This window comes from Natrix helvetica (assembly GCF_964273705.1).
Source record: "Natrix helvetica genome assembly, chromosome: 1".
NCBI classification, from domain to species: Eukaryota; Metazoa; Chordata; class Lepidosauria; order Squamata; family Natricidae; genus Natrix; species Natrix helvetica.
This window is the reverse complement of record NC_138548.1, coordinates 310,034,868-310,047,227: the sequence shown is the minus strand read 5'-3', so window position 1 is coordinate 310,047,227 and position 12,360 is coordinate 310,034,868. Positions and strand designations below refer to the sequence as shown.

At 35.7% G+C, this 12,360-nt stretch overlaps 1 protein-coding gene across 4 annotated transcripts in view; it reads left to right on the top strand.

Moving 5' to 3' along the window:
* Positions 1-5,501: 5,501 nt before the first annotated feature.
* The window catches only part of TASOR (transcription activation suppressor), a 45,038-nt gene continuing 38,179 nt past the window's right edge, over positions 5,502-12,360 (top strand). For 2 of the 4 annotated variants that reach the window (XM_081939574.1, XM_081939575.1), the window contains exons 1-2: positions 5,502-6,052; positions 11,334-11,479. In XM_081939574.1, coding sequence (XP_081795700.1) covers positions 5,686-6,052; positions 11,334-11,479 — 513 coding nt within the window. In that variant the 5' untranslated portion in view covers positions 5,502-5,685. The remainder of the gene's footprint in view (positions 6,053-11,333; positions 11,480-12,360) is intronic. The other 2 variants (XM_081939573.1, XM_081939572.1) reach the window with 1 other exon arrangement.

The following is a 12,360-nucleotide window of genomic DNA, read 5'->3' as shown; positions in this document are numbered from 1 at the left end:
ACTGCTCAGAATATCACCGGGCTCCAGCTACCAGCCCTGGATGACATCTTCGCATCTTGCTGTTTGAGGAAATTGCATAACATTCGGAGAGACTCTTCCCATCCTGCTTACAGTCTTTTTAGACTGTTGAATTCTGGCAGAAGATACAGAACAATTAAAACTAGGACCACACGTCTTCTGAATAGCTTTTATCCCAGAGCTGTAATTGCACTCAACAATGAGCTAAAGGCCACCATCAGTAGGCTATTGGACAGCACTAATTGGTATGTTGTGTAGATGCTTGAGTGGTTTAGGGGCGGAGAATTTTTGTGGATGGGATATGTTTGGGGATTGTTATGTGTTTTGGGACTGGTCTCTGGGTGTTATGTGAATTTCGTTGTATGTGTAAACTGTGTATATACGTACAATGACAATAAAGTAAAGTATTATCTGTTTCAGTTTCTGATATGATATAATACTAGTTTTTAAAGTGCCAAACTAACATGTGATCATTAGGGTAGTTTCATTTGGTTTTAGTCTTGTTCCTTCAAGTCAGTGTTGACTCCTGGTGACTGTCTGGATAGGTTTCTGCTGTTTGCTTGGCATTTTTGTAATAATTTTTTTATTGTTTTTGTCTTTTTATCACATATTGCAATCTTTATATCAACAGTTTGTACAATGTTACATTGTCGTATCTATGTATGTTTTCCTCTCTTTACCATATATTACAATCCTTATGTCATCTTATCTATACATTTTTATGATATTTAACATATTTACCTACTTTTATATACAGTTCTATGTTTATTTATGTATATTGTTTTCGGCTTAATTGTTTTTCTTATTATCCAACCATTCATACCACTTATTCCAAATTTCGTAGTATTCCGATTCTTCTTTGTCCTTTAATTTTTGAGTTAGTTTGTCCATCTCTGCGCACTCCAAGGTTTTTTTTATCACTAATTCGTCTGGCGGTGTATTATTTTGCTTCCAGCATTGGGCAAAGGCAATTCTAGCTATAGTTAATATATGTGTTAGTAGATATTTAATTTTTTTTGTGTAGTTCCCTTTAATTATTCCTAGTAAAAAGGTTTCGGGTTTATACTTTATTTGTTCCCCCGTAATTTCTTGTGCCCACTTCCAGATTCTTTTCCAATATTTTTGCGATTTCGGGCAGGTCCCTTGTTCTTTTTTGCATTTCCAACATATCGGTTTCAGTGTTGGGTACATTTTTGCCAATCTTGTTGGTGGTAGGTGCCAACGATAAAACATTTTATATGTATTTTCTTTCAGTGTTGCTGATCTCGTTAATTTATAATTTATATTCCAAATTTTTTCCCAATCCGCTAGATCTATATTATAACCAAAATTTTTGGCCCATGCTATCATACATCCTTTAACTATTTCTTCTTCTAAGTTTATTTCTAACAAATATTTATACATTTTCGTTATAAATTTGTTTTCTGGGCCAATTAAGATTTTGTCTATTTGTTGCAATTCCATATATATTCCATATTCTTTTATATCTTTTTTATATCTTGATTGTAATTGGAGGTATGGTCACCAATCTATATTGATATTGTTCTCTTTTAGTTCTTGGTTCGTTTTCAAATTCCCCTGGTTATCTAAAATTTCACTATACCTAACCATTTTTGATAGATCTAACGTATTGGGGTGTATCATGGCTTCCATGGTGGAAAGCCATGCCGGTATTTTCATATAGTGTTTTGCTTTAATTTTGTTCCAGACCTGAATCCATGCTTCTCTAATGTAATGTCTATGGAAATATTTTTGCTTCTTTTTACTCTCTTCCCATAAGAAAAAGTGCCATCCTGTTTGCAGGTCATGGCCTTCTATTGTTAATATTCTTTTGTTTTTTAAATTTATCCAATCTTTAATCCAAATTAGTGCTGCTGCATTGTAGTAGAGTTCCCAGTCAGGTAGTCCCATACCACCTCTGCTTCTATTTGCTTGGCATTTTTGGAAGTGGTTTGCCATTGCCTCCCTCTATATTCATGAGCAATTGGCCCAGGGTCACCCAGCCAAAAGATGTTGAGACTCTAGAAAAAGTGCAGAGAAGAACAACCAGGATTGGATTGGATTGGATTGATTAGATTTATATGCCGTCCTTCTCCCAAGGACTCAGGGCGGCGTACAGCATTAAAAAACACATAGTACAAAAGTTAAAAGGAAATTTGAAACAGTCCAAAAAAAAAAGAAATCCAATTTATATAACACTCACATTTTAAAAATTAAATAAAATTAACAGGATGATTAGGGGACTGGAAATTAAAACATACGAAGAACGGTTACAGGAACTGGCATGGCTAGTCTAGTGAAGAGAAGAACCAGGGGAGACATGATAACAGTGTTCCAATATTTGAGGGATTGCCACAGAGGGGAGGGGGAGTCGAGCTATTTTTCAAGCACCTGAAGGCCAGACAAGGAATAATGGATGGAAACTGACCAAGGAGAGATTCAACCTAGAAACAAGGAGGAACTTCCTGACAATGAGAACAATCAACCAATGGAACAGCTAGCCTTCGGAAGTTGTGGGAGCTTCATCACTTGAGACTTTCAAGAAGAGATTGGACTGCCAGTTGTCAGAAATGGTGTAGGGTCTCCTGCTTGGGCGGGTATTGGAATAGATGACATACAAGGTCCCTTCAAACTGTTAATTTGAATGAGAGCTGGCTTTGTGCCTAAAGCAGGATTAGAACTCCCAACCTCCACTATTCTACTTTAGTGCCTTTACATCTGGGACAAACTTTTGGTTATCATTTTCCCCTTTCCAATTTAAAGTTACTTGTAAGAATGGTGGAATATTTTTCCTTTTTCTTTTAATATTTTGTAACTTAATGCATTTCCCCTTCTTCCTTCTTCCTTGTTTTCCTTCTTTAAGGATCTTTGAAATATTGCAACCATCTTTAAAAATAAAAAAATTGTCTTATAAAATAAAATATTGTTTTTAAAAATAAAAACACTGACTCATAATGGATATTTTCAGAGATTATGTTCAGACTAAACCCTAACCCAAACAAACCAGATATAATCCCAAACAAAACCTCTTCATTAATTAACTGCTTCATTTTTTTACAATGAATCAGCCTTTGTATCTTTCATTCAAAAGCCAGCAATGAGGTAATATTGTCCTAATAGTTTTTGAATATTGCCACATTTTTGTGAGAAATGTTTTACAGACTGTAGTTCATGAAAGCTTATGCTTTAAAACTTTATTATCTTGATGAAAATTGCTGCACTTAGGAGGATCATCTAAGCATACATGTAGTAAATCCAGAGCGCTGATCTTTTCCTCTGCAGTGTTGCCTAGGCAACTGAAGTACCAACTTTCAATTCTTACATTCATTAACCTGTAAATCAAAAGCAGGTTTTTTTCCTCCTCTGGGGGAAAATGTAAAAGACAGAATTTACTCAGTGAATTCAGTGAAAAAAAAATGTGATAAGTTCTGTGAAACCTAAAATTTATGAAATTTTAATCACATTATTTCTTTTAAGCCTTGACAGTTGATCCCAAATTCTATTTGAGGTTGTCTCAATACATTTCCTTCCATTCTAAGAATAATTCCTATTCTTGGTTTAACCAGATAATCAAGTATGTAAGTAACTACATAGTACAACTCATAACAAGCAAAGTAGCAGGCTTTTGTTAGCAAGTCAAACATCTGTATTATTAATTTTAACTAATTAGGGTTACCCAATAAACACAGTTTGTACAATATACTTTGTTTTGATATGAATTTATTTTTGGTTTTAAAGTGTTTGATAACCACAATGGAAAGATTCAAGTGGTGATCTCGATGTGGAAAAATAATCCAATGGTATCCAAGCAAAACTGCTAAGAATGTAAATTTCAACTGTCTTTTGGTAGCATGGAAAGTATCTACTGTATACACTTTCATTGCTACTGGCCATACTGGCTTGGTCTGATGGAACTGAAACCAAACTTAATGTAATGTATGTATGTAACACCATGGCTCCCAGAATCCAAAGCAGCTTGCCTACTCTTTTGTATCGTACACTTTTCTTTCTTCTCCAATTGATAATTGTATTATAGGAGTAGTAGGCTACTTCTGCTGGCTGCTAGCAGTTTGGCAGTTTGATTGTTGACTCTGCTTTCCATCCTTCAGAGGTAGGTAAAATGAGGACCCAGATGGTTGCGGGCAATATGCTGACTCTGTAAACCTCTTAGAGCTGTAAAGCACTGTGAAGTGGTACATAAGTCGAAGTGCTATTGCTATAGGAAGCCTATCATTTCACTATCAATGTAGTATCCATTTAATAACTGAAATATAACAGATATCAGGATTTTTTTAAAAAATGAAGCTACAATGATTTTTGCTTAGTATGTACATTGTTAATACAAAAAGCTGTGTGGACAATTAGCATAGTTTGCTTTTATTTAAGAACAAATGGGTTCTATCACATTACCCCATTAGCATTCAGTAAGGTGAGGTAGACACTTCTTCTTAGTTATCAATCTACTATAATTCAATTTTTATAGGTGTATAATCTTACGTCCAGATTTGTAACTTTTTATAGTTTGTAACTTTTTATACAGAACATAGCAAACATTATTAGATACAGAATGGGAGACTTCATTTTAATTTCAACTCGAAACTAAGTCAATTTTAATGTTTACTGAGAATATGGTCTAAGTGCACAATTTAATTGCCCCAAAATATTGAGATAGATGCTTTCACACCTTAATCATAATAAAGTTTTCTGTGTTAAGACAAAAGTGGAGTATTAATTAGAAATCAAATAAACCAAGATGTCCTGACAATGAAAAAAAGCTTACTAAAATCTGCAACAGGTAAGCTACTCAAGATGTGTATCAAAATACATGAATAGCTGGGACAGTTAAAAATAATGTCTTTGCAATAATAAAGTTTGAAATACAAGTTTTGTTCAATGTTTGCTCAGTTTTCTGGGTCCATTAAAAAGCAGCATTGTATATGCCTTCCTAACTAAAACTGCAACCTACATTACTAAAGCGAAAGTTGTTTTCTACGCTAATTTGCCCATCTTGCTAAACTTTTTGATACCGATGCACTATTTTGGGTTAGGAAGGAGGAAAAGACCACAAACGCGAAGCTAAGACATTTTTAGGGACTGAAAACTGACGCGCATAAATACGGCACTTCAAATCTTGAAGAAAATAAGCACCGAGTTGCTCGCTGTTAAAACTTCTAACCAGGAAACCTTTTTTTTCTTCTGGCTAAAAATTCGGTTTCCTTCAAGTTAAAGGCGCCGTTAAAAAACCATTTTGCAATGACATCTGAGAAGGGCAGGGGAAAAGACAAAAAAAGCCTATATTTTGCGTAGAACCACCAAAGTCGAAGTCGAACTTCAACCAGGAATACGCGTTACTCCACGGGCTGGCACGCCCTTCCACATCCCCGGACAGAATGCGAGGGGGCCCGCCTCCTCAAAAATTTATCAGAAGCGCTGGACGCTGATTGGCTGCCAGGGGAAGTGAAAAAGTCCCTCCTCTTTCCTGACGCCCCAGCGCCATGTTATAGTGAAAGCGGGGAGGGAAGGAGCGGGAAGCGGTGGCTTGCTGTTCAGGGTACAGAAGGCGGCGGCGGCGGCGGCGCGGGCTCCCTGCATGGCGTTGAGGAAGTGGGGTCTCGCTGTGGGAGAAGCGCAGGGTCGTTTCTTTCTTGATTGCGTTACGCAGCTCGAATGGCGGATGCCGCGGCTATGAGTGGCGGCGAAAAAACGCCCGAGCCCTCTCAACGGGTGGAGGATAGCAGCGGCCTCTTCGGTGTGGAGAACGGAGCTGCAGCAGCCGAAGCGGACGACTGCACACAAAATGGCGCCCGCTCTCAAAGAAGCCGAAGCGATGAGTCGCCGCTGCTAGACCCTGCCGCCGTAGAGGACAGGGACTCCCCGCGCGGTGGCCACCGCAAGACTGGGGTCTCTGCGGCCCTCGAGCAGACTCTGGCACAGCCCTTTAGCGAGGGGTTGGGGGCCTCGCTCCTCAGAGCCCCCGAAGATCTTCCTCTTAAGAAAAACTTTCAGATTCCCAGGAAGAGCCGAGAAAAGAAAGGTTGTTACTTCGAATCCCCCACCCCTCCCTCACACCCTTCCCTCCCCCCCGCCTGCCTCCCTTTCCCTCACTCCCGCTTTCCTCCTTTCGCTCCGCATACATGGTGACTGACATCTCCCACTCCCTGCATGCAGCTGGCTGGCGGGCGTGGAAGAAAGCCCGCCTCTAAGGCAGCCTCGCAGAATTGTGCCTCGCAGGAAAGGAAAAGGAAAAAAGGAGAGAGAGGCTTTTGGAAAACGCGACCCGCTTGGGTTTCAAATGGCTCCGTTAGAATCCGAATTACGATTCGGGGGGCCGGGGAAAAAAGGCTGGAGGATGACGCCGACGGAGTCCGATGCTCGCGGAAGATACATGGTGGATCTCGAGGGAGTTCGGCCTCGGCTCCTCTCGCGCGCGCTCTCTCTATGCTAATAGAATAAAGGCCTCTGCTTCGAGAAGGTTAGGCGAGATAACTCCGTTAAACGCGATCACTTCCGCGAAATGCTTTAGAATAAGTGAATTTCATCCTTCCCCACGAGGCGCTTTTTCTCCCGCGTGTTTTAAGAACGGAAGTTGTTCTGCCACGTGCCCCATCGAAGGCAGTGGTACACTTCTACTCCTCTTCGCGTCCGATCCTGCCTTGTGAACGTGTCTTGAGTTAGCTTTCGTTGGAAATCTTCTTTCGATCCTTTTTTTCTTCAAACGCGGATTATTTCTGAAACCTCAGTAAAGATAGGGAGAGGAGGGAATCTGTTCTTAGCAAATACGGCTTCCTGTTTCTCATTCTTGGAGGCGATTCATCAATTTAAGCAGTATGATAGAATAGACTTGTAGGTAAGGTAGGTTAATTTGACCCCCTTCTTGAAACAGAATTCTGATTTATATAACACAAATATAATCAAATGTTCTGTTAGGTGGAGAGTCTTCCTTATTTATCATCTTAACAATGCTTTTTAAAATTAAAAATCGTAGTCTCGGAAATGTTATAGAGGGAACACTTGGAAGAGCAATTCAAATTCATATCTTTACAGACATATCAAAAGTCTTGGTTCTATTCCAAATAATCAGGCTTGAGCTTTCAAATATAGATTTAAGTGCCACTTTTTACTCTGTTGCCATTGTTTATTCTTTGTAGCAGGTACAAGGATCTTTAGTTCTTCAAGATAAATTTAATCACTGCAACATTTTTTGCTATTTGTATTGACCAATTCTTGTTAACAGTATACTTAAGAACACATTGATTTTAATAGATTTACAAATGAAGTTCTTTAAAAAGAGATAACCTTTTTCCTCTTAAGCATTATTCTGTATTCCAACACTGGGAAAACTCAAAACCCATTGTCAAGCTTTGATAATGGAAAATTTGTGCCATTACATAAAGGGATGATCCATCCCTCCTTGCAAATGTCTACTCAATTTGTAAATGGCCAAAGATGCTTCATCGCTCCATGATGGAATAGTTAGGGAAGATATGAAATTATATGCTTAGGTTTTTTTAATGAAATAAGTAGCCTAATTTTATTTTTAAAAATTAAAATCCTGAATTTTGTTTAGAAGGGTTTGGGTCAAAATCCCATTTCTCTGTCTTCTGTGACAATTCTTGATGATTTTTGAATCCCATATTTCCAAGAGGTAGAGAAGAAAATTTCTTCATAGACTTATCCTGCTATGGATTTGGCTTCAGAATTGGAACCATGTATAATATTTTGGAAGCATATTTCTATTGGCCCCATTTTTTAAATTGAGAATATTGTAAAATTTACATCTGTTCAACATAGTTATTTAAGAATATTTTAAGAAACGTGGAGGATAAATATGACCATCTTATCAATTTTTTTAAAAAATGAAGCAAATGAAGGTCTAATCAGGTGGAATATGATATTGTGGGAACCATTCTGTCCAGAGAATTGTAAAAAAACGTTTGCCTCAAAATGAGCAAAGCAATGAAGAAGCTAATAAGAGGGATTATGTAATTAGTCTCTTGCCAGAAACTGATTGTGGCGAGTTAGAACTCCTTGGAGAATGAGAGGAAAATAATACTTTCTTTTTTCAGAGGAATAAACTAGAAAAAAAAGAACTGGAATGTAACTTTTTTTAAAAAAAAAAAAGCCTCCAAACTCAAGAATGTTTGAGACCATTTGATAGAATGGAGTGGTCCCATGAGTATCAGTTAAAACTTTAAGCCACATTAAGTGAAGATCTTTTTAATTTGGGAGTACTAAATTTTGAAGTTAATTCTAATATAAGGAAGGCAGTAATTAGGGGAATTTGAAGAAAAATATAATACATATAGAGAAGATTCCTATGAACCATTATGTGAAATTTTTGTCTTGGATAACATAAAAATAAATACATGTATTTCTGAGGAAGCAGTTTGAAGCATCGTTAACATTGATCTCATATAGCTGAAAAAATACCTGTTCATCCCAGTTTGTATCATGGCTCACTTGTTAGGAAATGTATTTTATAAAAACAATCTTACATTAAATCTTCATCACTTTAAGGTTTGTCCATTTTACAGCATGAGATAGGATATCCACATTATGAGATTCTGGTATTCTAGATTAGGCATCTGAATCGACAAATTTATGGCATTCATCAGGTTTTTAATAAGTTTGAACATTGAGCTATGCTTCAAAAGAAACTGACAAGATTTTTTTCAAAAAAATAGAAAAGTCCTCATCTGAAATTTAATATTTTTATTCTAATTCTTTAAATTGGGAATCCAGACTACAAATCTGAGAACTCTTATTTTATTCAGATACTTTTTTCATTTATACTACTCATACTGCTTTCCTTTGTTCTTTGCTATAATGAACAAGGTCTTATATATATATATATATATAATTTCCCACCTTCATATTATGTGAAAGTAGCTGTATTGAAGATTGAAGACTATCTAAAACTTATTCTTGATTGTGCAAAGACATGTTTTTCTTTTCTAGACAGATTTCTAATATCAATATGTATGAAGTAAGTTGAATGAAATTCTATGCTGACTTTGGTTATTGTGCCATTGATATAATATGTAATGGACATTGCGGTTTTTAATAGACACATCTTATTTTTTTCTTGACTCACCTACTTTGCGAAAATTGAAACAATTATTAAATAGTACTATGCACAGTCTGTGAATATAAGATGATATAGAAAGAAGTGAAGATTTGATACAGTGCTCCTATGCTGAAGAATAGGTAATCTATCATAGAAATTTCCAAATTCAAATGAGCGGTACATTTCAATTATACACTTGGGCACAGAACTTTGGTAGCTGTGTTGTTGCTAAAAAAATAAATTGCTTCAGTTTTTAAAGCTTATAAAGTTAAATATTACAGACTCACCACATTTCTTTCTGGGATACAGTTTTTAAACACAATCATGGCTCTTTTTTTCCTTACTTTTTCCTTTTCTTCCTACTGTTTCTTGTTCTATTTAAACTGAGTTCCCTGTATCCCTTGATGTTGAGCTTTTATCAATTTTTGAGAACATGGTAAACAGTGGTGCCTATGCCATTGCCCTGAATTGTACTATTTCTGGAAAAGGATAAACATTCAATTCCACAGCCTATCTGCAGTTTACATTAACTACATCTCTTCCATATGCTACCTGTTATAGAGAAAGAATTAAAAACACTGTTAAAATTTTAAAAGTAAAACAAAAGCCTTGCATAATGAAACTTTTGATTGTTCACCTTCCCCATACCCAGTGCACATACCCAGCTCTGGCCTGACTCAATGTGGTACATGCTAAAACAGGTGTTTTAGATTACAAATTTATCATTTCTGTTATCCATGCTGATAGTTGTAATCTAAGATATGTAAAGCCATCACTGTGTGGCTAATAACACGCACTGAATATTTGTATATAATATCTGAAGTTTGTGAAACTTGAACTGAAATAATATATACAATTGAATAGATAATGCTGCAATTGGAACTGAGTGTTAAAAAATAGGTATCAATTATTGTTGAACCTTCATTGAGGTGAATATTAATAAAACCAGAAAAAGGCCAGAGGTTTAAAAATATATATTCACTAATTTTTGGACTCTGATGTTAGATTTTCCTAGCGTATTGAAATCACATTGTAACTGACTACTGGTTCTAGATTTTTACTATGTAGTTGAACACAATGTGAACTACTGATTTTCAGTAAGTTAAGTTAAACATAATTGTATAGAAAGGAAGAGGAAAGGAAATAACTATCCTCCCTTTAAATTTTTTTATAATAATTAAACTTAAATAAAATACACTAAGTTGCAAGCTTGTCAAATATTAAAATATATATTCAGATGATAGTTAATTTTTATAGTTAATATTGGATGTGTTACCCATTGCAATCTAATAAATGGTTTGCACATCACATTAAAACAATTAAGATATATTAAAACAAAAATAAAATTTTGCATCTAATCAAATATATTACAGACCTACAAAACCACTAACCCAGATAAAACATAAAACTGAAATAGTAAGAAATCAAACACTTTAATAAATTTATGAAGTTGAATGATTACTTCATCGATGTAAGAACATCAAAAAAATTCAGAACTATAGAACTGATGGGAAGGTTGAAAAAGCATCCTGTTAGAAGGCAATAATTATTGCTACAAGGAAATTACTGTAAATTTTATCACCATGAGTTAAACACTGCTCAAAGGAATCTTTTTTTTACTACTATATTATAACTAATAATAAGCATTAATGCTGCAAAATACTTTTCTAATACATTTAATAGTTGCTACATTGGAACTTTTTCATACTGCAAAATATATAATTGAAATATGTTGGATTTATTAACATTCAGAGTTCTTCTTTGTAGCACTATACCAGAACAGTTGGGTTAGTATGATTGGTTGGATAGATCCATCATGTTTGTATTTTTCCACTCTGTTAAAATAACAAAGTTCAGAAAAAGAATATTTGCTGAATCTAGTGCATTAATTTCATACTTCAAAACAAGTCCAAAATATAGAAGCCAAAAACAAAATCTAGTTTATTGCTTTTAGAATTTACTAAGGGGATCCAGAGACTCAAGTTCAATCACACAATGTAAAGAATAAAGGAACAAGTTAGCTGTTTGCATTAACATGTTATTAGCTGTAAGCCAGGCTAAACCAACAATTTCCGTTTATTTTGAATAATGGTGTAGGAGAAGCAGCTTTTATTAGGATAATAGTTAGATTTCAGATTTACTAACATTTTTTTAATCTTTACCATGGAGTTTTACTGACTGTTTCTAAAGTTTTATAGCTTTAGTAGATATCAAGGCTGATAGTTTCCTATTTTCTCTTTCTTGGTAGCTCTTTTTCAGCCCATAACAAATGAATCTCGTGAATTTGAAGATATTGTGAACATTTTGCATTCGTCATATTTAGATATCCTTTCAAAGGACAGATTCGCATACAAAAAAGCCAGTCTGGTTCATAGTGAACTGTTGGAAAAGGATGTGAGTATATATTATCAATGTACATAAGTGCTATGCATGTAGAAATTTCAGATGATTTAGGTTATGATGGTATACTTCAGTAATGTAAAAGTAAAGGAAAAGTTATAAAAACATTTTGATTCTGAAAGGTTTTAATTTTTTAGTATTGTACATGTTGAAAAGAGCCAGGCTAGAAACTGAGGGACTTTGACTTCTAGTCTTGTCTTAGGCACAAAGCCATCTGGGTAATCTTGGGCCAGTCATAGATACTCTGCCCTAGGAAGGAGGTTATAGCAAACCACTTTTGAAAAAAATGCCAAATAAGGTTGATGAAGACTCAGTCATCTAGGTAGAGTTGTCTGGAAGTTGAGTCATGGCAACTGGGCTTCTTTTCTTGTTGATTCAAAACATTTAACTGCTTATCAAAATAGCTTCTTCAATCTGAGCAAGTTGGTTAGGGGGACCCTATATATGTCCTCCAGGGAGATTTCATGTCTCATCTAATCTTAAGGTGTAGGCAGAGAGTTATTTTGATGATTATGTGGGAAGGATGGCATGATGTATGAGAGCAAAGGAAGGCCCAGAGTGTTGGGGAGAGTTACCCTAATAACTTGAAATTTTCTTGCCAGCTTCACTATTGATTTTCCTTATTGGAAGCCAGTAGAGATGGTCACAAATGGTGATCATGAAAGTGCAAACTGGTTGTCAAGTGCCCATATTTTGTTCATTGCATGAGGGAGTTTGCAACTTCGAGGGCCAGTTCTGAATCTATTCAATGCTATGACCATCATAACTGAAATATCATAACATAATAACATAAATGGTTGCCAAACAAATGATTGTAACTTGAGGTCTACATGTATGTTATGAAATGTGCTAGTTTTTGTTCATTATATTAGGTT